The sequence below is a fragment of the Euprymna scolopes genome, chromosome 10 (genome assembly GCF_053919585.1).
Source record: "Euprymna scolopes isolate OS-2025 chromosome 10, ASM5391958v1, whole genome shotgun sequence".
Classification (NCBI taxonomy): Eukaryota; Metazoa; Mollusca; class Cephalopoda; order Sepiida; family Sepiolidae; genus Euprymna; species Euprymna scolopes.
Window position 1 is genome coordinate 113,354,937 of NC_136491.1, and position 23,099 is coordinate 113,378,035.

Consider the following 23,099-nt stretch of genomic DNA (forward strand, 5'->3'; position numbering starts at 1 on the left):
CGCCAAACATAAGGACCACCCTCTATCAATTTAAATAATAAAATCAAACGAATTTTTTAAGGTTGATTTTGGATTTACAATTTTTATTATCTCAATAGTCTTATATTCTTTTATATGAATGTATTTTTTTTATTATTGGAAACCTGTTATTAAAAAAATCCATTTAAACTTCATATTGCGTAATATTTGAATTTAATATCATTTAAAGCTTTTTAAAAATAATTATTTTTTAGAATTTTTTTTTTTTTTTGTAATTCGAATAATTATATTACCGAGAAAAAATGATCCAGAAAGTGTTGGTGGTTGGTTTTTTTTGTTTTTTTAACATAATATTGAATTTATGTCCAATTTTATTTACAACTTTGAGGTAAGTGAAATAAATAACAGGATTTCTATATATATATATATATATATATATATTACTATTTTTTAATTATTTGATTTTTTCAGCTTTAAAAAAATGTTGAAACTTATCAACCCACATTTATTTTGCTTAGTTTTCGGACCATGAAATGGGGGGGGGGGGTAGAACATCAAAAAAATATATTTCCGCTAATATATTTAACGAAACCTACTTTTAAGATGTAAGTTTATTTAATAATGATTGAATATCGAAAATTTCAGGAAAATATGATTATTTGATTTTTACTAGATTTTTAAAACATGGGTGTGTAAACAGCGTAAAAACGTCACTACATAGGAACGTTGTTTTAAAGCGTCGATAATGTAAACACGATTTTTGTCTCGCATTTTCATTATTTTTGTATGCTGTAATAAATTTTTTTTTAAATATTAGCAGTTTATTTGAAGCTTTTTCTATTATATGGTAAAAAAGTTAGGATGATAATATTAAATTAAATTACAATTACATTGTGTTACATATAGGGGGGGGGGGTTAAAACTATGGCACGCGTTGGAGGTACCTATTGTTCTTTCTTTCCTTGTTCCGCCACACCACCACCTGCCTCTCCACCGCCCCCTAATGTAAACAGAATTTTTGGGCACGTTTAGGCAGTTTGAGTGAAGAGAGGTGTTAAAAAAAAAAAATGTGGTAGTAGGCATGCAGGCTCAAACCTATAACACAACAGCGGATAAAAAAACCTAACGTCTTAGCTGATGACTCAATCGCGCAACCGGATGTTAAGAGCATTGAAATTAAGTGTAGTCAATCCAATGGGGACGATGACTTGCGAAAATGTTGACGAAAAAAAAAATGACCCCTCCTTGTTCAAAACTCCCCAGTTTAGGGCAAAGGAATGAATGTTTTTGGCCAATTTTTCAATATTTGTCATCTGAAGGATCGAGCTTGAAAATGAGACCAATCCGTCGTGCGTGTCGAAAATTTTTGCGAAACATACTAACACACACACACACATTTTGCCTTTTATAGTAGTGTAGTAAGGAACCCCCGGGGGGGGGGGGGGAAGAATAAAAAGTGGTAGTAGCAGGAGGGAGGGGGAAGTCAAAACAACAGTAGGCAGTTTAGGTGAAGAGGTGTTTAAAAAAAAAAGTGGTAGTAGGCAGGCATAGCTCGAACCCGTAATGCGAAAGAGGAAAAAAAATAAAAAAAATAACGTCTTAGCCGATGTCTCCATCGTGCAACCGGAAGTCAAGAGCATTGAAATTAAGCATAGTCAATCCAACAGAGATGATGACTTGCAAAAATGTTGACGAAAAAAAAAAAAAAAAAAAACACCCCTCCTTGTACAAAACTGCTAAGTTGAGGGTAAAGCAATGAATGCTTTCGGCCAATTTTTCGATATTTTTCATCCTAAGGATCGAGCTTAAAAACAATACTGATCTCATGAGGATCCATTGGTTGTGTCGAAAGTTTTTGCGAGACACGCAAACATACACGCACACATTTTGCCTTTTATACATTAGAAGATAATACAAGAAGTGTTTTTTTTTTTTTATTTAAAAGCCATTTTTTTTTTCATGATAATACAAGAAGTGTTAAAACAAATTTTTTTTTAATAAATATACAAAAGTAATTTTTTTTTAATAAATATATTTTTTCATTTTTCATATCTGTGACTGTTCTGTTTAGTTGTCTTACACAATCAATCGTATCCACTTCCGGTAGCTTGATTTTTTCTGAGCACTGATTTAGAATATTACCATTTTACTATATAGCGTGAGAAATTCTACAATTATAAGCAAGCTCCTCATTGGCTGATTGGCTACCCATTGTCTTTGTTTAGACCAATCACATTAGTCAAGATTTTAACAGCCGACCAATGGGTTTGGCAGGTTTTTGAATGCCTTTTCTTTTTCAGTTCCAGAGACCGCAGTCGTAGAAGAAACTTGGAACTCAGCTCTCTCTGAATATGAGGTATTTGGTGTCTCTACTCTTCATCTCCTTCAGACTTTATTTTAAAGCCTAAATGATTAGGCTAAGTTATTATATTTGTCTCCCAGAGACTTTTTAAGGTCAGAATTATTGACCTGTCATTAATGACAATTCCTTCAAATGAATATGCTTTATAAACATCTCTGATGTCGACTGGTCGAAAATTGAATACATCATCAAAAGGCATCATGCCAATTCCTTCAAATGGCTATAATAAATCCAATCTTCCAACAGTGCTGAACCCGAATTCCAGTTCCTGTTAAAGCTATAAGCACTATTACCATTCAAGGTGTTACCAGCTCTACTCAGAGGCAAAATAGGCATTTTCCTTTTTTGCAAGAAAGAATGAATAAAAAAAAAAAATGTATTAGGTTGGTGCAAAATTTTTTGTTACTGTCTTGGAGCTAAAACAGGTCAGAAAAAAATTCTTACAGTAGATTTAACATAAAATGATAACCCAGTTATTGACCACATAGCGTAAGACAAAACGAGTAACCATTTTTTTATTTATGCAATGGCCGCCATTATTTTTGTTTTTTAGTCTATTTTTCAACAGAACCTACCCCTATATTGTTTCAGTAACAACAACAAAAAGCGAGACCTTTAAAGAAAAAAAAAACATGTCCTTCATTAACACCCAAACTAATCCTAGATATGGATGGCAATATGAAATATATATATATATATATATAAATAAAAAATACTAGTAATTCCGACAGGCATTTTAGAAATACACAAAAAAAATGATTATCCGTTTGTCATTATATGGTTGAGCACTGGGAGATCATTAACCAATAATGCTCTCTGGGCAAGAAGTGAGTGATCATTTATATAGTAAAATACACTCTGAAATATTTTTCTTTCAGAAAAATCTAAGCTGTTGATGTGGAATTTTATAAATAAAAATACAGAATCTCATTTTTTAAACAGTGTGGGGCGAAGAATAAAATCTTACTAATTTTTATATAGATTAATTTGATTTGATTTTAAAATGTTAATTTTATTTTAATTCATGCATCTGTAACAGAGGAAATAATTTAAAAATATAAAATCTCGTGTGTATTTCTCTACACAACTTTGCTAAATCCACTTTGATTTTCTTTATTATCAATCGAATATTTATTAAACAGAAAAATAAAATGAGAAAAAGCTAAAACTAATATGAATTGTAAAAATCTATTTATATTGTAGGTGGGATTGTATTTGGAATTAGTTTCTTCTAAGCCCTGCACGCACACACACACACACACACACACACACACACTAGTTTAAATTTGTATTCATACAAACATGCTTGGCTACATATGTGCATACATGTTTCAGCTACAGATTAGCTTCTTTTTTTTTTTTTTTTTTTAAATTCCCAGAAATCAAAAGGCCCTTTCATTGGGCTAACACTTGATCTCTATCCGAGATACATAGATATCACCTAAAAGTTCTCAAACGTTGAGTTAGTAAAAAAGTGAAGAACATTAATTTTCCTCTCTCCAATTGACCAGTTAATTATAGTATTTCTTTTTATCTCTTGGTCTTACCGGATCCCAGGAGAAGAATTCATCTAGTCTGGTGGAGTACTTAGCTAAGTGTTATTATTATGGGTAATATCACTTGAAGAATGTGCACCATTCATCATATAAGCCAGTGTGTGGTAGTCATACAGAGGGGACCTTATTTGAGCTGCAAATACTATTTTGAATATTTAGTCAGGATTTACTTGTAGGGTGAAGAATCCTAATATCAGGTTGTCCTGACAAACCTTTGTACAGAGCAGCAATTGTTCATTACAATTGTCTTCAGCTCTCAATTCGTGATCTCAGCCTGCTCATTAATGAAAACCCTGGTATCTATCTTTGTCGCGAATGTGGTCTGAAACCAAAGCGAGCTGCTTGAGATAAACTGCAGCAAAATAATCTTCATCGTTCTATTTTCGAGTTTGATGTGGTGGATGTCCATGATTTTTTCTCTCCTGGCATAACACAGTTATCTGTTGTCCTCTGTCGATCAAATTGAAAGTGATCAATGCTCAGATTGTGTCTCTTGAAACAAAACTCATTTCAATCATAAGCAAGCCAAGCAGACCCACTTGGGTTTCGTTTGCAGATTGCCGGTCAAAATACAAACAGCGATACCTCTTGAGCACTTCCTCACTCCCATTCCAGCAGATGCAATGTTTATGGTGCCAATTCCTTGCAGCCCATTCTAGTAGTAAGTGTCTGATCTCTCGTTTCTAAAATCTTAAGAAACTTCTAGTACTATCTCAAGCCAATAATTTTGATTAAGAAACTTCTTGAGAAACTTTAACTCTCAAAAGACCACGGGGGAGGGGGGGGGGTAATTTTGACCCAACTTTTTAAACTTTTGTCTATATCTTCCTAAAAACACGATTTTTTTCGCTCTGATTTTTTATATAGCTTCCTGAATATTTCTAACCTATCATATAGTGTCAAAAAATCATAAAATTTACAAAATAATTTTTCTACAAGGGTGTCCTTGCGAGTAACCCCTATCAAATTTTTCAGAAATTCCAAAATAATAAAAGTAAAATGATCAAAATACCAAATTTTATTGCTTTTCATGCTGAGATACTTAAAACTATATGGAATCTTTCTGAAAACATAAAAAAGTTTGAAAACTTTAAGTGTCAGGAAAATGATAAAATCATTTTTATGTCCTTTTGTTGATGTTGTAAGTCCAATATTTCGCTAAAAATAGCCTCATCAGGGTAGTTAGTCAGTCCGTAGTTTTTTTTTTTCTTTCTTCATTTTGTTGTTATAGAGGAAGAAAGTCCTGGAGCAGAAATTTAAAAGTACGAGCTGTACATTTTTTATGTGTGCGTTCGCCCCAGTTTATATTCAAAACAAGTGTCTTTAAATAGTGTGCAACTATTTTCTTATTTCATATTCCTACTCGAAACTGGGGCGAACGCACACGTAAAAAATGTAAAGCTCGTATTTTTAAATTTCTTCTCCAGGATTTACTTCCTCTATAACAACAAAATGAAGAAAAAAAAAAAACCCCAAAAAACTATGGACTGACTAACTACCCTGATGAGGCTATTTTTAGCAAAATATTGGACTTACAACACCGAAAAAAGGACATAGAAATGATTTTATCATTTTCCTGACACTTATCTATTCAAAATAAGTGTCTTCAAATAGTGTGCAACTATTTTCTTATTTATAAAAAAGTTGATTATAGTAACAAAACTTTATGAAATATAGCCAAAAGTTAGTTTTCCTGAAAATCAGCATTTTTCTTAAAATCACAAGATTTCTTGGCTTGACCATACTTCTTTTTGAAGCCACTGCACATCAACAAAATGGAAATAACTGCTAATTTTTGTTGATATGTGATCTAAGAATATTAAGGAACGCATAGGATATAAAATTGTTTCAATTTCTTGTGTTTCACAAGGTTTATTCATGTTTTTAAATTCTTGGTCAAGTTAACCCCCCCCCCCCCGGTCCACTACACCCGGAAAAACATGTGGTTTTGCGAGGGTTAAGAAACAAATCCTACATTACCTTACTGACTCTCATGAAAAAAAGCCCCAAATATTCACACCTACACTATGTTTACCTTACAAAATGTCCTTAAACTACATTTCCAAATTATTTGAGAATTTTGATTAAGAAACTAATAAGAAACTTTTTGAACTATGTTTGTGTCAAAAATTAAGAAACTTCTTGTACTAGGAAGCCAACTCTTATAAAAAAAAAGTATGTAAGCAAAATGTAGTGCAACTAGGTTATAATTTTCTTTTTTACCTTTCTTCAGAAAACCAGATGACTTACGAGGCTTGCTCCATTGGTGTTCAACTCAATTTGGAGGGTCACAAATTTGACTATAACCAGTCCAAGAGACTTGAGAATCTATCAGACTTGGAACAAGGAATTGTTTAGACACTGTGGAGAGCAAGACTGAAAAAAATGACGGTGAATTATCAATCATTTGCTTTCATCACAAACAATATTTCGGAAATGTGTTTGTGCATAGAGCAAAGGTCACAAAGAAGTGTTGTGGTGGATTTTTACAACACAAGAATAAAGTCAAAGAGAAAAGGCCGATATCTTTGCAGATGGCAAAAGATCTGGAGGCAAGAGGGTATAATCTAACAACAAGTCACTTTTTTTGTCGTCAGTGCACAAAGAAATATGAAGGTCTGACAGTTGATAACAAAATGGATCCAGACTGCGAACCTGTGAGTTCTGTGGAAACTTCACAAAAACCTTGAAGGTCTCCCGTTGCTCTGCACAGTGTTGCTTCTCATAGCGACATATATAGAATATAAGGATCTGTTGATTGACACCATTGATAATCTTACAAAATCTAACAAAATGCCAAGCCAGAAGAAATAGAATCTTTATTCCAAGGAGGTCCTTGTGCTGGTAAACTTTGCAAAAAACTTTCAATTTTTAATACAAGACAAAATTCAAAGTTATTATTGGAGTAAGGAATATTGCACTCTGTACCCAGCAGTGATTTACTACAGATATTAGCAGCTAAAACACATTTCATTGTGTTTTATTTCCAATGACAACATCCATGACATTGCATTTGTGTTTTTTTTTTTTTTTTACATAAGCGTCACCACTTATCAAGGCCGATCGGCCACTCAAGCATAAGGGTTAAAGAGTGTAGAGTAGTCAAAAGGACAATATAGTAATCAATAGTAATGGAAGTTCGGTAAATTTGTTAACTTAAGTGGAATGGCTCATCAGAAACTTGTTCACGTTGGACTTGAAGACAACCATATTATAGACAGCTGGAAAGCAGGAAAACGGAAGACAATTCCACAGGCGTGCAGTTCTAAGAAAGAAGCTTTGATCATGGAATCTATGTTTAGGTACAGATAAAGTGGGGAAAATTATTGATAATGTTTTCAGCTAGTCTAGTGTTTCTTGTGAAAGTTTGGCGAGGGGGGACCATAGATTGAAGCTCAGTCGAACACTTTCCATGAAAATAACGATAAAGCAGAGACAAACTCGCAACATCTCTTCTGTGAGATAGAGGTTGCAGCGAAGAGAAAAGGACATCTCCCACCAGGCCATGAAGTCTATTTTGAACCCTATCAAGGCAGGACAAGTCTTTTCTAGCAGCTCCTGCCCATATGTGGCAACAGTATTCCATCCTTGGACGTATCTGGCTCTTATATAGATAAAGAATTGCATCAGCAGTGAGATATCTACTGTATCGATAGAAGGATCCGACCATTTTTCCAGCGGCCTTGGCAACAGATTTGATGTACGTATTCCATTTAAGATCAGGAGTAAAGGTCAAGCCCAGAAACCTGTCAAAACTTGAGGCCTCCCCAAGACGAGAGCCATTCATTTTAATTGATGCCAGATGGGGATCAGAACGTTGATGATGTAAAGATAGAAGCTTGGTTTTAGATGCATTAAAAGTAACCAGCCACTCCTTTCCCCATTATACAACGTGATCAAGATCAGAGGAGAGAGAATCGGAGAGAACTTGGTTGTTTACTGTATCAAACGAAGACACTGACTGTTCATCCAGACCTTATTACTGCATGTGAACAAAATTTACTTCAGTGATGCCTGCAGGGCTCAATATAAAAACTTAAAGAATTTCATCAATTTATGTTTGCAAAAGGAGGAATTGGTATTGAAGGTGAGTGAGTTTTCTCCACCACCAATCATAGAAAATCCCCTTGTGATGAAATTGGTGGTTCAGTAAAACGTCATGTGGCTAAACGGTCACTCCAACGCCCTCTAAATAATCAAATCCTTGATTATAAAGCCATGCTTGCTGTCTGCTAGGAGATGTCTGCCATTCGTTTCTTTGCGATCAGTAAGGAAACTATGGAGAAAATGAGAAAATCACTTGAAGCAAGGTTTTCCAGAGGAGACACAGTGCCAGAAACCAAAGCCAGTCACCATTTTGTACCATTGTCAACATCACAAATTGGTCAGAAATTGTTCAGTGGGAATGAACTATATATATATATATATATATACACACACACACACACACAGAATATTCCATGTTTCATCCACGCTAGGATTCTTCAGGCTTATCAGATCTTAATCGCCATATATATTTTATGGCTTACTAACTAGCTCTACCTACATATTGAGCACTGTTGAAGTAAATACTTAAAGTTTATGCATAAATTTATACTTTTGTATATTAATTTATGTGAGCAAATGAAGTAGTTTATATATATATATATATATATATATATATATATATAAATGTAGAGAAAGGTGATGGAACTGTCAAGATCATGCATCCCCATGGACCACATAATATATTCAGTTGGCCGCAGATTGAAGATATATGGTTTGTTCCCATCAAGAAAATTCTTTGTGCTGTATTCTCAACAGCATGTACTGGAAGGACATACACAATAACTAAGAGTATCAAAAAATCATTTCTGTATTTCAGTGGCATAAAGAACACCACAGTATGTAAATATTGAATGCTGACTTTGGTTGTGAAATTCACTATTTTCTGAATACCATTTTACTGCAGCTGTTTTATTTTTATTTTTTTCAACTTTTTTTAACGACTGCCTGTTTGAAGATGAAATTTATGGAATCTGGCATGAATGGCCACTCCCCTGACTTAACTCTGTACAGATCAAAACTAGTTGCTTCACATTAGGGTACTTCTCAGGGGATAGTTTAAGTTAGATTTTGTGTATGTAATAGTACGTTCGCTCAGAAAGGGGCCTACCTAAAACAAAAAGCCCTTATCAAAATTGCCATTTTTTATATGAGAAAAGGGAACAAGGGGAGGAGTCAAAGAGAAAATAAGTGTACATACTTTTTGAATTATTTCAAGATTTTTGAAAAAGTCTTTACTTTCAATAGACAATGTGAGTGAACAAAACAAGAACTTAACCATTTTTGATGGAAACACAATTTAATGTGCGAGATAAATATATGCAGAAAGCCTTCAAGAGAACTACTTTTATTGTAAATATCTGATTGAATTGAGTCTGTTTAATTTTAGCATCTGGCTTACTCAAAAAATTATTCCAAAATTAAGGTGTGGCAAGTTTAATAAATGTCTAAATTGATTATCACATCCAATAGCGCGAAGGGAATATTTTTCATTATCATCAAAAATATACCCAACTTTCAACAGAAACTGTGAGTGAACGAAACAAGAACTTTTAACCATTTTTAGTCCAGAGGCAATTTATTGCGTCTAAAATTAATATATGAAAAAAGTAATGCATTATCATGCCAGTTACACCTTTTTTTATTGGATTTTGTGGCACATGAGGAAAAATCCAAAAACCCTTAATATCTCTATACGGCTTCATTTTTTTTAGAAAATCTGATGCTATTTTTGGATTCCTTGGGTCAAAAAAACTTACTTGAGTGAATTTTCAGGACCATATGATTTTTCAATCAGGAAATATTCAAAGAAATGACATCACAAAATTGTTGCCTGGGTGTCGCATCATGTGACTTACACCAAAACGAAAAATGCTCAAAATCGGAAACCGCTCGGAGTTACATGCTCAAAATTTCAGGATTTCTTAGTTCTAATATTGTCTATCTGTAGTGCAAACTACAGCCAGATCTATGCATATGGGTGTCAAGCCCTAGATGATTTGACACAAAATAACTTGTGCCATACTGCAGTATCGTAATACTCCTCTGCCCAATGTAAAGTTGAGTCCTGCTCAAATCCTGTTACACTGTCAATTTCGTGATGGATATCCATCCCATCATTATCACCTCCACAAACAGTGGGTCATCTCTGCACAGGATAGGGAAACATCATTCACTAAGTGCAGTAAGGGCTTGTTGAAATGCTCTAATTCTCCAGCCCTTGTTATTGGGGTCTAACGTGTTGTTGCAGGGTAAAGACAAGAAGTGACTCCTCCCCTTGTTCCCTTGACGGCAATATTGTTGAAGTGCTACCAAACCGCCAGTATCATGTGAAGATATTTCATTCCAGTCAAACCACATTGCACAATGCAGGTTGGTTGTTTTTGTTTTACGGCATATCAACCCTTTTCGGGTTATTTAATGCCGAATCCAAAGATTTTGAAGAAAAATCTTTAATAGAATATATTTGTTGTTTTCAAGTCGGTTTCTATTTAACCAATAGTTGAAACCCTAACAGGTACTACCACTCCGGGTCAGAGTGAACCTGGGAGCAATGATAAAGGGTGGCTCCACACTCCCCAAAGCCTGCAAGCTGGGGCCTCACCACTGGATATAGTTTAAGGTCAGGTCCAGGACCGCAGAATAGGTGTTTTCTCAAACTGATGCCACCAAATATAATTACCAATCATCAGTTCATTTCGTCAGCTGGTGATACAGTCACAGTTCATGCGCCTCTTCCTGTCCATGCTCACCTTCCTGACTAATCAATCACTGATACCACTGCTCCAAGTGAGTCCACATCAACACATGATCCGCAACCTGACTGATCTTCCTGATATAACATGTCAGGATGAGGGAGTGACTGACACATCGCTGGTGGTGACAAAGAAGATGCCCCAAGCTCTGAAGAACTTACAGCCTTTCAACAACCCTGGTTTGAGGGAATGAACCCCGAGTACTCTTGCTTTTGAACCAGAAACTTTCATGTGCTAAGAGGAAGGAGATGAACAATATACTTCTCAGTTCCTTCATTGTTGCTAATGTGTTTCTTTCATTTCAGCAGCTGGCTGGTCTTTAGCCATCTAACTTCCTTTTATCGAGCCTACGGTCCCACATTTGAATAGGAGGGGGTCAAAATGTTTATACATTTTGAGCATCGGCTATTCATTTTGTACGTACCTAGTAATTCTAAATAGGCACTTTTGAGACTTGAAAATATAAACATTCAAATTTTTTCAGATGTTTTTTTTAAGCAGCCTTTGTTATATATATATATATATATATATATATATATATATATATATATATATATATATATATATAACAAAGGCTGCTTAAAAAAAACATCTGAAAAAATTTGATCTAATAAACTTTTATTGTTTGCTCATTTTATTAATAAAAAAAAAAAATAAATAAATAAATAAAAAAAAAAAAAAAAAATAATAATAAAAAAAAAACATAAACAAACAAAGGTTGAAAAGACACTTTTCACTCAGTAATCTGCTTGGGAAGACTGTAGATGAAAAAAAAAAAGCCACAATTGACAAAAGATAAGTGTTTTATTATTTCTAGTCACCATTTTGAAAAAAAAAAAAAAATCACTTGCAAATGAGACGGTTTCATTCGCAACGTAAAGCCCTACTTATACACTCCTTCTAGCTACATTGTATAAATAAAAGTGTATATACTAACTTGTTAGTAAACACTGTCATACAAGCACGAGGAATTCATAGAATTGTTTATCTAATTCCTGTGAACAAAACTTCAATAGATGTATGTGCGTGTGTTAAAACTGACGATCTTCCTAGCTGGTCCTGGTCACTATGCACATTTCATCTGAAATGGTGACGGAAATCCTATCCTTTATGACGTTCAAGAGAAGCCAAAAGTTATCATTAATCCTTTATGACATCATTCATTTTTAAGTAAATTTAATACGTTATGTAAAAAACTACGTGCTTTTGGTCAAGATCAAAGTGTAGTATCTGTTCTTCAGATGCTGCAGTTGCTGCACTTCCATTTCTTGTTCTCTTTCGGTGGAGGAGAAATCCTTCACGACTGAGACAATTTTTATTTTTGTACCTTTTCTTCACGTTAAAAAACGACCCTGGTGTCTAACTCTGTCCCGTGGGGAGGCATTGTAAATAGGTACAAAGTTAAAAGTTAATGTATCATAGAAATTCAATAAAAACACTGACCCAACAGGCCATGAGTGGTCTCTACCCTATAAGGGTTACTTGATTATCTTGAACTTGCTGCCATTGAAACATTATGTGAACTAAATTTATATTTTTATAACAATTTACTTATGCATAATACGGGCCGTGCTGCTGTTTTGTAGATAGGATTTTCAAATTCAATTTTTATAGCATTTTTGTTTAAATTATATGATGAAAGTACAAAATAGTTACAAAACGCCCTCCCCAGTTTAAGAATGGATTTCTAACGTTATTATTTCAGCACGGTCCGTATTCTGACGTTTCGCCATTAAATTAAGGTGAACCAAATTGTTATAAATTTGGTTAAGATAATGTTGTTTCAATGGCAGCCATTTTAAAGCTGAAAAGTTCAAGATAATTGGCTACTAGAACATTTAATCGTAAAGATAGAAACTTTGGTTTCAACAATCAAATGAATCTATAAATAGTTTCGATATAATTGTTAATGGTCACATTTTCGACATTGTTTACAAAACAAATAAAAATGGCGAACAATACAGAACAAACAAAAACTATCTATGGATATTTTTAGCTCAAACTTATAAATATGGATTGAAGATTTGAAAATAAGGCATACCACACAAACGATATCCGTTTAAGTTGACTTAACTTAGTGTTTACAACCTTGAAGAAATCTATATTTTAGTAAAAATGGGTGGCAGCTTCTTCACGTGTCTCTACTGCTTTCTCGCTTCTACTTTTCTACTTTGGTGCTTCTTCGTTATTAGAGCGACATTCGAAATATTGAATTAAAAGTAAAATCAATTATATCTACTTAATTGTCATATCGCAATAATGAAAATATCCAAAAATTTCGAAATAAACGACAAGGTAGAAAATTTATTAATGTAAAGAGAAAATTGAGTTTGGCTAAAAAAATAAATAAATAAATAATAATAATAATAATAATAATAATAATAATAATAAACAGGAGAGTTGGAATCGTAACGGGAGGTAAATATTGTGAAAACTGAAAATCTTAGACCAATTTATTTAGCAAAACTCAATTTTCACTAATTGTCTAACTTTAAAAAATGACAAAAAAATAAATTATTTTTAAATAATTAAATTCAGGGTTATATCATTAAATAACTTTCTATTCGATGAATCTTCGTAATTTTTGGATATTACTATTTTCGACACGAAACTCAATATTGTTTCTGCATGAAAGAACACTAAAAAAGAAAAATCTGTCGCCTCTCTCTGAACCAGTACCGAAATAACTTTTACATATGTTTCTAGAATCAGATGTTTGATATATTGAGCTTCATTTTACTTTTAGGAATTCATTTTTGGTACTTATGCACTTATTGCACCGTGCTGAAATAATATTTAGAAAGCCATTCTTAACATGGAGGGAAAGGTGTAAACTACTTTAATCTAAAAATTTAATAATAAAGAAGATATCGTAAAATTTGCATTTAATTTGAAAATACTATTTAAAAAATACCGCAGTACAATAAGTACATAAGCAAAGAAAGCACCAAATCCAATTCCTATACCTCCCCACGAAGGCAGAGTTAGACATCAAGATATGTGGAGAAAGGAACAAAAATGTAAAATTTGAAGTGTAGTGTCTGTTCTGATACTACACTGTAGTATCAGAACAGACACTACAGACAGTTACACTTTGATCTTGGTCCAATAGCCAATAAATCGCGGTGCTAATGCAGAGAGTGATCCGCGCTATTTTTAAATTGTATTTCCAAGTTTAATTAAAGTTTTATGTTGTTGTTTTTTTATTCAATTGTAAGGTTAAAGTACAGAATAGGTACGAAACACCCTCCCCATGTTAAGAATGGATTTTTAAATAATAACGTTATTATTTCAGCACGGATCACTCTCTGCATGAGTACCGAAAAAAAAAAAAAAAAAAAACTAGTCTAGTGTTACGTGAGAACATTAAAAAAATGGTTGCGACTTGACTCTTACATCTTTGGCATCTCGAGAAATTTTGTGAAAACGTACGCTTTTGTGAATATTTTCTTTTTGTGTTTACGAATCATTTTTTTTTTTTTTTTAATTAGAAGTTTGTTCTAAATTAGAATTAAGATATAACATCAGATTATATATAAACAATTTTACTATATTTAGGAGTGTGTGCGCGCGCGTGTGTAAATATCATTAAAATATACAATTTTTCTACTGAAGAAAGACATCAATATATATTTTTAAATGGTTTAGCAAGTTTTGCCTTAAATAATGATAAAAAGCTGAAAACAAAAAGTGAATGATACTTACATTTGCCTCCCGCTGTAATTTCCTTTTCAGAATTCCTTGGTTAAACATCATTTCTGATGAGTTTCATATAAAAAAAATGTATATATATGGTTGGGAGAAAAATGTTCCAACTTTTAAAGATTCATGAAGGAAATTAGAAAAAAAAAAAAAAAGTTCCTGTTTTTTCTTTAAACCAAAAGGGAACAAATAATATTGTTTTAAAGAAACAAAAAATAAATTATAATGATTTTTAAGGTTATTGCAAGATAAAAAATCCCTTTTTTTATGTACGGATGAGGAAAAGGACAATATTCTTTCAAATTTTGTTGATTTCCACTTTTCTTTATTTATCTTTTAGTTGTCTGCTGTTTATTTTATAATGCACTTTGTAGGTGACGAAATTTTAAAACAAATATCTTGGTTACACCAAAAATAAAAATAAAATAAATAATAATTTGTCTCTTTTTTTTTTTTTTATCCGAGTTTACTATAGTCTTGTATTTGAACTTATTTTAGGTATTTTGAAAACTAAGAATCACTATAGTCATTTTATAACAAGTTTTGAACATTATTTTTAACAACGAAAGTTCTTTCCTCGTTTGTTATGAAAACTAAAATAAATATTCAGACTTTTTTCTTTCGATTCCCCTGTTTAGGGAAAATCAGGAAAAGAAAGAGATTTTAATGTTTCTTTTTTAAGTTCTACAATTTTTTGTTTGTTTTCGTTTTCTTTACTCTAAGAATATCAATCTCCTTTAGCTATCTAGACAAAGGCATGTCCTCTCTACATTTAAATCTAATGTTAATAATAGCAATAGTAATGTTTGTGTCGTATTTTAAACAAGTAAACATCTTGAACAATTGAATCAAAGCCTTTAAAATAGAATCATACCACCCATCAAGTCAAACTTTTTTTTGCAAGGTTCAATCGAAAACATAACAAAAACAAACAAACGAAGTCTCAGTTCAACATGTTTAAGTCTGTTGCCCAAATTATCAAAACAATTGGATTTTAACACAAAACCGAGCCATTGCGAGAAAGAATAAATCCTTTAAAAATCATCGATGGTATTTTTTGGCGAATGTTGATATATCTCCGTCCAACTTCGGGGATCGTGACCGGTGAGTATCAGCAGCAGCTAGGTTCCTTTTCCGGTATGTCGTAATACTGAATCAAAACTTCAGGCAGCGAAATAAAACAAAAACCAAAAAAATTGATATAAAAATTTGGCATCCATATAAATAAATTTGGTTCTAATTATTTGCTACGTTTTTAATAAATGTTACTATTCCTTCTAAAATTTAATTTACATATTTAGTCAAAGTGTCAAAAAAGTTTACAACCGGAAGTGGTTTTGGTTTGTAACAATCACAATAATGGCGTCCGCATGTAGAATCCTTGTTCAATGCGATTGGCAATTAGCACTTCGGTAAGCTATCTTTCTGTTGTTTTCGTCTAAACTTTACAGTTTTATATTTACATAACATACAGTCAATATGGACTTTCGAAAAGAGTTATATCAACAATTATAGCTTTGATTTAAGTCGATTTTTTTTTTTTTTTACATAAACACAAACCGCGTATATTTACATATAAACACAAACCGCGTATATTTTATTTTTGACTTTGCTTTGTGTTGTTTGACTGTTTTGTTTTCAACGTATGTGATTTTCGTTTAATTAGGTATTGTTGCACCTTGCAAACCGGATTTCCGTAAATATCCGCTCGGGCTTGACCGGCAGCTAACGTAAAGTGCCGGTATATGCCCGAGCGCCGATCAAATTAAAAAAGAAAACGTTAAGAAACAGAAAATAACATTTATCGGATATTAATTACAATTATATATATATATATATATATATATATATATATGGAAAAACAGTAAACTATAAGGTAAATTTTTACTACAACTCAACAGTCACTCACCGTTAAAGTGACGACTTTTACAGGCTTTCGGGTATGCTGAAAACAAATATTACATCCAAATTAGAGGTAGACTAGTAATTTTCTGGATATTAAGACATTTTACCCAATGCATTACTTAATGAATTTCAGTGGTCGTTGCCAGTCCTAACATGGGAGGGGGTGTTTTTTAACATGCATGCGCATGTTCAGTTGGGAAAACTTGGCCGCCGGTGAAAACGTAAGGGATTACATTGGGTAAATAAAGGTTATAATATCCAGAAAATTACTTGTCTGTTCCAAATTTAAATCTGATATTCGTTTTAAGCATAACCGAAAACAATTATGTTGTCAATTTAACGGTGAATGTTGAGTTGCAGTTAAAGTAAAAAGAAGAAAAAAAATACCAAATATAACAACGTACCATAAGTTTCAGGAATAAATATTGTTTTATTTTTTGTGTAAATAAGTTTTTTTTTTTTTTTTTTTTTTTTTACACCTGGCATCACCACTTATCAAGGCCCATAGGCCACTCGAGGATAAGGGTTAAAGAGTCTATAGTAGTCAATTGGACAATATAGTAATCGATAGTAATGGAAATTTGGTAAATTTGTTACTGAAGTGGAACGGCTCATCAAAAGCTTGTTTACATTGGACTTACAGACAACCATATTGTAGTCAGCTTGAAAGCAGGAAAATGGAAGACAATTCCACAGGCGTGCAGTTTTAAGATAAAGAATTTACGATAATGTTACGGCCATATTATAGTCAGCTGGAAAGCAGGAAAACGGAAGGCAGTTCCACAGGTGTGCAGTTCTAAGAAAGAAACTTTGTTCATGGAGTCTACGTTTAGGTACAGATAAAGAATGGGGGAAATTATTGATAGCTAGACGAGTGTTTCTTGTGAAAGTTTAGCGAGAGGGGGGGCATAGATTGGAGCTCAGACGAGCACTTTCCATGAAAATAATGATAAAGCAGAGACAAACTCGCAACATTTCTTCTGTGAGAAAGAGATTGCAGGGAAGAGAAAAGGGTATCCCCTACTAGGCTATCAAGGTAGGATAAGTCCTTTCTAGCAGCTCCTGCCCAGATGTGGCAACAGTACTCCATTCTTGAATATAATTGGCTCTTATATGTAGAGAATTGCATCAGGATCCCACCATTTTTCCAGCGACCTTAGCAACGGATTTGATGTGTGTTTTCATTTCAGATCAGGAGTAAAGGACAAGCCCAGAAGCTTGTCAAAACATCAAGCCTCCCCAAGATGAGAATGGGAATCAGAACGTTGATGAAGTAGAAACATTTTTTGTTTTCGTATGATTAAAAACTAAATTTGTTGGGGGGGGGGTAGCATTTAGGGTAAGAGTTAGGATTAGTTCCTCCACTCGGTAACAATATATTCCAAGCCAAACCGAAACACTTGTAAAATTGACAACTATTTAAATCAGGGGCAGAGTTAGACACAATGTCTGTTTTAATGTGAGGAAAATCAGTCTCCTCCAAAAGAGGCACACTGGATTGTCTAGAACAATTTCTCCTTCATTGACAGAGTGCATGAAAGATGAAGTATAGTACATATCAGAAATGAAAAGAAGTTAGCACATATCAATGAAAGATTTATAAAACCAAATTATAGTATGCATTTTCCATGACTTTTGATTGGAGCAAAAAGTAAATTTACCGCACTAAACTTAACATTAGTTCTGTTTTGAAAAGTAAAAAAGAAATGAATCAAAAAAAAATATTGTAAAATCGGCAAATATTCAGAGTAGGCGCAAAAATAAACACCAGTTTCAATTTTTTTTAAATATTAAATGCAGACTATTTTTCTTGAATTTCAAATGGTTGTCATTGATTGGGTAATTCAAGTCACATGAAACAAATACTTGGTTGTGATTAGTTATAGGCACAAAAAGTACTGCACTTTTATTTAAGGAAGTAACTTATCACATCAAACTGGAAAAGACAAAGATAAATAAAATTAAAAATACATTATTTGATATGCCATTCATATTAGTCCTTCCTAGTCTGGTGTAATGAACAAAGATTCTCTCTGCCAACAACCTTCTGCCACATTGAGTTGCTATGACCCTTAATGGGGAAGTAGTTGAAGAGGTTGATGACTTCAAATATCTTGGTGCCACCGTCACAGACCAGGGAAAAGCTGAAATCTCAATTAGAATAAATAGGGCTCACTTTGCTTTCTGTCGGCTTCATAATCATTTCTGGTCATGAAATTCAGCTAACGACCAAATACCACATCTATCAGACACGTGTTTGCACAATCTTTTCCTATGGGTGCAAAACCTAGCCCCTGCAAACAGCTGATACTCAAAGATCGGAAGTCTTTGATTGGTGGTGTCTTCGGTGCATTCTCAGGATTCGTATCTCCGACCACGTCCCAAATGTCACAATCCATGCATGATGTAAGTTTCCTAAACTTGAGGAAGTACTTTTAATAAAGAAACCTTCATTGTTCTACTAACTGACATGATTCATAAAGCAATACACTAACACCACTATCAAGATGGTGCAAGAAAAGTGGTGGTCAACTGAGAACGCTTGCAATAGTCAAAGTTGACTTGGGAGCTGTGACCGGTCCTTGTGTCTTTGATGTGCAATGAGGGAATCGCAAATCAAAGTCCTTGCTCTTATACTGCTAATTATTGTGTGAAGACATGCACACAAAAAAAAAAAAAAAACTGTAAAGAGAGAGAGAGAATCTATATAGAGAAGGGAATACATTAGGCAGCACATGTGCATAAAGATATGCACTGAGAAGAAAAAGAAGAAAGAACTGCAAGAGGGAGTTGGTAGACAATGGGCTGGAGAAAACGGTGAAAGTTCCACTTTCTCTAAGTGAGATGAACAATGGATACAAAAAAAAAAAAAAAGAAATCAAGAAGAGAGAATGAAGAGAAATAAACAAAAACTGTTTTGGCCAGTGACAATGATGCTGAGGGATGAACAATGAATTTCTATGTTCGGATACTGTGGCAAACCAGATGAATACAAATGGAGGGGCAAAATTTATCAACACAAATCTTGCTGTGAAGTTGGATGACAAATGTGAAATAAATTGTGAAGAGAACAAATTGAATAAAAGGAGTCATAACTGATATCAAAGAAAGAACAAACAGTTAAAACCCCACATACATTAAAGGAAAGGAACTGTGAGTTTATCCTTTTCTTTCTCTCTTTTACACACGCATATACAAAGGAATTGTTTTGTTTTGTTTTTTTTTTGTTTTTTTTGGGACATTGATACATCTTCTCTCAGCATATTTAAATACTGATATATTTTCCCATTGCCAAAAGTTGTTTTGCTCTGTCTGATTATTTATTTTTTTTAATTCTTAGTTTGTAAATAAAATTTATTTTATTTTCTGTTTTCCTTTTCACTGTGTTTTCATTTGTCTATTTAACAATTCACAGGTCTGAAAGAGTTTGTAACCTTTTCCTTGTGTTCGTCTTATACATCGAACTCTAAGGAGCCATTTCTTTTATTTTATTCTCTTTTGTATCATTGTTACGAACAACGCTTTTGTACCATTCCTCTATCATTCTAGGAGCAGCCAGAATAAAAAGCAGGGGAATGTTGGCAGCTGGTTTGACTGCCCATACCCAGCATTACAATCTTCAAAGAAAGAAAATTAAAAAAACTGAAAAAGAATTTAAAAAGCTACCTGGAAAATATACCTGGTGAACCAAATTAAAAAAAAAAAAAAAGAATGAAAAAGAGAAACGAATAATTGCACTTAAAGGGATGGATAGAATCTGCATTGGAATATCTAAGATAGTAGATAAATGTCTGGTATTTGTTAGGATTCCCCATTCTCAGCTAAAATGTAGTAAGAAAATTTAAAGAAAAAATGTACATTATTTATCCAGATCTAAATAATTCTTATATATATATATATATATATGTGTGTGTGTCACTGTCCACAAAGAATCATGGGTTGACTGTGGTCTCTGTAACATCATGCATTTCTTATTTCATCATGAATGATGTCATGAAGATATTCTCAATGTCTTCCAATGCAGATTAATGTTTAAATGATTTCGTCTTTTTGAGGCTCTCCGCATTTGTTGTTGTTGTTTTTTTTTTGTTTTAAGAAACTAAAAGAATGCAGTTAATTCTTTTTTGTTGTATTTAGGACGTTTTTCTTGTGTCATTTTCTGTTTTTTTTAATCAAAATTTTTGTTAGTTTAAATTTCTTTCTTAATTCTTATTTATTTATTTTTTTTTATTTTTACAAAATTTTACTTTGTTTTTTTCTTGATTTCTTTGTAAAAAAATTCAAGAATTTTTTTTCTGAATTACCAAAAACGTTTTCATTCTTTTATTTTAGTCTAAATTTTTTTATTCTTAATTCTTTCTTATCTTTTACTTTCTTTTTGCAAAATTTTACTTCATTTCTTTTCTTTTTCCTTGATTTCTTTGTAAAAGCAAAATTCTTGATTTTTTTTTCTTGCTGTACTTATAAACAAATAGTTTTCATATTGTAGTAAAACGTTTTATTAATTTATTTTCCTCAGAGAAACAGATGGAAAAGCGTGGATTGCTCTTCAAGATCTTTCCGACACATCAGGTAATTATTATCCTCTCTTGTGTTTTTTATGTTTATAAATTAATCGAATCAAACCCATGAACATTTTATGATCAATTAAATAAGATTAATTAAAATTTTTTTTTTTTTTAGCTAGCTGGCAAAATCCATCATCCTTGCTAAGAAAGAGTTTAAAAGGTTCTCTCACACTCTACATCCTCGGTCATTTTTTTTTTTTCTTTTAGCACACTTCTCTCTCTCTCTCTCTCTCTTATTGTCCCTAGTCATGCACAGAATTTGCCAACTGATGAAAAAGGCCATCAGAAGCAAATTGTGTTTGATCTAGTTTTTCCTTTCTTTATCAATAAGAATAAAAGAAAGTAATTTTTTTCAACAATACACATTACTTTGGTCTGTGGTAATACCTATCAACAAATACCATAACCAGATCGGGTCATATTGAATCTTTGTAGTGTTTTATCCAAATATATAGACAAAAATACAACTTTTATTTATCTAATAGATCAGTAAAAAATAGTGCATATTCCTGACAGCTTTTAATATAGCTCTTTGATGTAGATGTAATTTTAGAAACCTGGTTTACTTCATGTTAACATAAATTGGATGCCCTTTGACCTTTTTTTATTCCCATTTTGTGGTTTTTAAATAAAAAGTTTTAAGAATCATCTTTTAACTCTTGCTGTTCCACAAAGTTATTTAAATGAAAATTAGCTACAAAAAAAATGAATAAACTAAGCAAACGAATTTCTAATTAAAATGCACGCAAGAAAAACATGATGTAAAATTAAAGGTGATTGTCCAGAACTCCCCATATATCAAAAAAAAAAAAAAAAAAAAAAAAAAAAAAAAAAAAAGTAGGAAAAATATGTATAAGAATTAATCCAGTGGCTGAATCCTTTAATATGCCATACTTAGAAGAAGAGGTTATGTGTTCAATCCTCAACCAGGCATAAGTATTTTTACTTTATTGATTTTGTCCAAAAACAAATTTACATATTATAAATTTCAATACTACGCATGTTGTTTGATTTTTAATTTTATTTCTTTTCTGTAATTTACATTTTTTATGGAAATTAGGACTCTGAGTTATGTCAGGTGGCTTTGTTAGTGTTTAAATAAATATTTGGTGCCTACATATACATATTGGTAATTGAGAAATTTAATAGATTTGATTAAATATGAACTCAGTTTGCTGATTTCCTTCACCTCATTCTGCTATGGGTTATTTTCGTCCATTTATCCCAAGATATACAGTCTCAACTATTATGAAGATGATGATAGCGAATGCCGATCACCACTTGGAGATTTGGATCAGACTACAAAGATCATCAATGAAAGATATAATATCCAAGATGAATTTAAAGTTTGAAATTCATAATTTAACTAAAATGTATGTACATTCTTTGTCAAAAATGATGTAAGAAAAAATTATGCTGCAATGATGCTTGTACTTATTATTTATATCGAATCATAGAATTACATCAATAATTTATTTTTCATATAAAAGTTATCATTTATCTATGCCGTTTTATTTTGTTTTTCATTCCAAACAAAGGAGAGTAACTCTGTAGGAACAAATAGAGAGTTACATTCCTTTTGTGATGGTGTCCGTTTTGAAAAATAATTCTGACCCAATCATAGTATTTTCTGGAAAGAATTAAATCGAATTGCATTTTATTCTTCATAGCAGCATGCTGCGACGATCCACTTATGAATTAGCATTAAATATTGATTTTTGTAGAAAGAAAAGGATCAATGACAAAAATAAAGAAAGAAACTAACTTTACTTTATATATTAAATCTGTTTCAATAAAACTATGTATGTATGCATATATGTAAATAATTTTCTTATCTGAGCAGTTATAGTGTTGAAATTTAACAAGTACATCTTGATATTATGTTAGTGGAGGCATTAATAGTATATAGTGTACTCTGCCTAGTTTATCCAAGCCGCCAGGAGCAACATATAAGAGAATTCCAATTTTATACAGTAAACAAGACATTAATGTTACTTTATCTATTATAGAAAAGGGAAATGTCTGTTTGCATGCCCAGCTGAAACTTGAAAAATATAGAACAAACATCCATAAAGTTGGTATTTTTATGGTCTTTTAAAGCATATCAGTTGATATTTTCACTATGAAAAAAGATATAGCTTAATACTTTTTGCTAAATGACCCCCTCCTCCATAAAAAATGAGATTCTATTTTTTTTAGGCAATTATGAATGTATGTGAACAACCTG

At 32.5% G+C, this 23,099-nt stretch overlaps 2 protein-coding genes across 4 annotated transcripts in view; one reads left to right on the forward strand and one right to left on the reverse strand.

The window, feature by feature from the left end:
* The window catches only part of LOC145286224 (WD and tetratricopeptide repeats protein 1-like), a 104,013-nt gene extending 88,495 nt beyond the window's left edge, over positions 1-15,518 (reverse strand). For 2 of the 3 annotated variants that reach the window (XM_080135038.1, XM_080135037.1), the window contains exon 1: positions 14,403-15,518. In XM_080135038.1, coding sequence (XP_079991164.1) covers positions 14,403-14,453 — 51 coding nt within the window. In that variant the 5' untranslated portion in view covers positions 14,454-15,518. Of the gene's footprint in view, positions 1-12,738; positions 12,758-14,402 lie in introns of those variants that run through there. The other variant, XM_080135039.1, reaches the window with a different exon arrangement.
* Positions 15,506-23,099, forward strand: part of LOC145286226 (proteasomal ATPase-associated factor 1-like) — a 55,779-nt gene continuing 48,185 nt past the window's right edge. Inside the window, exons 1-2 of the mRNA XM_080135041.1 lie at positions 15,506-15,811; positions 20,824-20,876. Coding sequence (XP_079991167.1) covers positions 15,759-15,811; positions 20,824-20,876 — 106 coding nt within the window. The 5' untranslated portion in view covers positions 15,506-15,758. The remainder of the gene's footprint in view (positions 15,812-20,823; positions 20,877-23,099) is intronic.